The sequence below is a fragment of the Pteropus vampyrus genome, unplaced genomic scaffold (genome assembly GCF_000151845.1).
Source record: "Pteropus vampyrus isolate Shadow unplaced genomic scaffold, Pvam_2.0 Scaffold15233, whole genome shotgun sequence".
In the NCBI taxonomy this organism is placed as follows: Eukaryota; Metazoa; Chordata; class Mammalia; order Chiroptera; family Pteropodidae; genus Pteropus; species Pteropus vampyrus.
In genome coordinates this window covers 1-2,244 of record NW_011904014.1, presented here as the reverse complement: position 1 = coordinate 2,244, position 2,244 = coordinate 1, and the positions used below count along the sequence as shown (strand labels likewise).

The 2,244-nt window shown below is 44.1% G+C and overlaps 1 protein-coding gene across 1 annotated transcript; it reads right to left on the bottom strand.

The window, feature by feature from the left end:
* Positions 1-78: 78 nt before the first annotated feature.
* LOC105310895 (voltage-dependent L-type calcium channel subunit alpha-1D-like) lies at positions 79-2,189 on the bottom strand (the record flags this gene model as incomplete). Its single annotated transcript, XM_011386986.1, has 4 exons — positions 2,102-2,189; positions 1,013-1,172; positions 313-440; positions 79-175 (listed from the first exon to the last, which is right to left on the bottom strand). Coding segments are annotated over exons 1-4 (459 nt in total), but the record flags the coding sequence as incomplete, so codon positions are not given.
* Positions 2,190-2,244: the final 55 nt, after the last annotated feature.

Genomic DNA, 2,244 nt, shown 5'->3' with positions numbered 1-2,244 from the left:
TCTGCATCCCCCGCGCCTGACAGAAGGTTTGGCAGAATGTTTGTTAAGTGAACCGAGGAGTCCCTATAAGACACTTACCTTACAGGCTACTCTGTGTGGACATAACTTCCCAAACCCCAGGGGAGGCTGGATACGGCGGAGCAGAGTGACCACATCGAGGTGCTTGATCCTTCCCCTGGAGACAAAGTACAGCGTGAGGTCCAGGTAGGCATGGCTGGCCTGAGCTTTCAGTTCACTCCACCTTCCACAAAACCCAAGGCCAACATTCCAGAAACAGCCCACACAAACCAGATAGAATCCTTTCCAACCTACTTTGCCTCGGGATCATATTCTGACCATATTCTTTTGAATTCATCTAAATGGTGAGGCCCCAGAATAGACCAGTCCCGAGTCAGATAATCAAAGTTGTCCATGATGACAGCCACAAACAGGTTGATGATCTGTGAAAGCAAATCAGAAGGAAGGAGCTTCAGCTGTAGTGGGATGGAATGGGCTAGACCCTAGCAAATGCTTCCTAATCACGGGGTCATGAAACATTTGAACCCATTTCTCCAGAGAGACTGTAAACACTTTCCTTCTGGAGGCTGCTTAAGAAAAAGGCAAGCTTCTTTCCGAAATGGCTTTGGTACAGTCCCAGGGGAGGGCAGGGGGATGCATTATCAGGACTTACAAAGCACACCGCAGTTTTATAACTTCATCGCCATCAAATAACTCATACTCATAAGTCGCCGCTATGTGAAGTGGCTTTGAAATTTTTATAAAGGAACCAGCAGCCCTAAGAAGCTGTGGTAGTGGCTGCCCCAAGCCTGTGAGGAAGCATCAAACCGCTGCTTACAACAAAGGCGCTAGTAACACTTGATGAATCAGCAAAATCATCCAACTGCCAAGTGAAATCTAGAGTATTCAACATAGACTGGCCCTCAGCGAGGGGATGGGGCAGAAATCATTGATCTGAATCCCAGAGCAACACAAACATCTGTCAGTTGAGAGGGAGAGGCTTCTGATCACATACCAGAAATGCACAGAGCATGTAAAAACTGATGAAATACACAATGGCAAAGTTGCTCCCACACGTGTACTCCTCCCCAGGGCTGTAGTCCGACTCGGGGTCACAGAGCTTCCCCGGGAGGCAGGCCAGCATGATCTCTTGCCAGGCCTCACCTGTCGCACACCTTTTTAGATTAAACAAAGAAAGGGCTTTAGTAGGGGAAGAGGGGATGTGAGGCTTCAGCCTCTAAGAAATTTTAAGTAAAAAGCTCTTGAACTAGAGCAAAACCTAAGTAATTTGGTGAAAAGCCAGTTTGAATTAAAGCCAGTGAAAACACAAAATTTCTACTTATTTTCAAATGCACTTTATCTCCGTAAGTGGAGGCCCCTCTATAATTCTCTTTGATTTATATCAATCGATTGACAGAAGCACATCAATTCTTCTTATAAAAATGGATATTTTCATGTCTGCTCTTCTTTAAATCCTTACATTACAAATTTTTAACGATTATAAATCTTTCAATGACCTAACATCTAATGATTTGATTAGGTCCCCATTCGATTTTGTTGAAAGCAAAGAAACTACCTAACTTGTAAATGACTTGCTGCTATCCAGTCACTAGAGTCGTTACGAATTACTTGTATGATTTCTAGAAAGTTCTCTCACTTTGAGGGACCTTATTTACAAAGTTATTGAACTGGGGTTAAAAACAATCCTATAAAATTTTAAGTTCCACATCCTAGGAAGTTCCCCACTAGCTATTCAAAAGGCCTCTATGTTCCTGCTAAAATTCCATGTTCCTGGTTGCTTCAGTGCATGCGCCCACGTGTAAGCATATAGCCTGCCATTTTCCTGGCGGCCTAAGTAGATCCACTGACTCCCAAATGGATAAACCTTAAGCCAGCCACGATCTCAATAACCACAGCAGTTTCAACAAGCCAGCAAAAGTCCTCTGTGACTGAGATGCTAGCGTCTCCGTTTAAGAATACAAAACACATACAAAAAGCTACCATGATCAACAGGGAAAGGCCAGGCTGCTTTAATAACAAGTGTCCTCTGTCACTCCGGAGCCCAAAGCTAGAGAGAGACACACCCCGTGTGGGACTCAGTTACCTGAAGAGCAACAGCACCGCCTGGGGAAAGGTCTGGAAATTGTTGTTCCTGTTGATCTGGTTGTTATCTCTCATGGCAACTTTCCCAAACATCTAGGTGGAGAAATTATTGTGAAAAAAAGAATAGATTTTGTCATCCAAAAA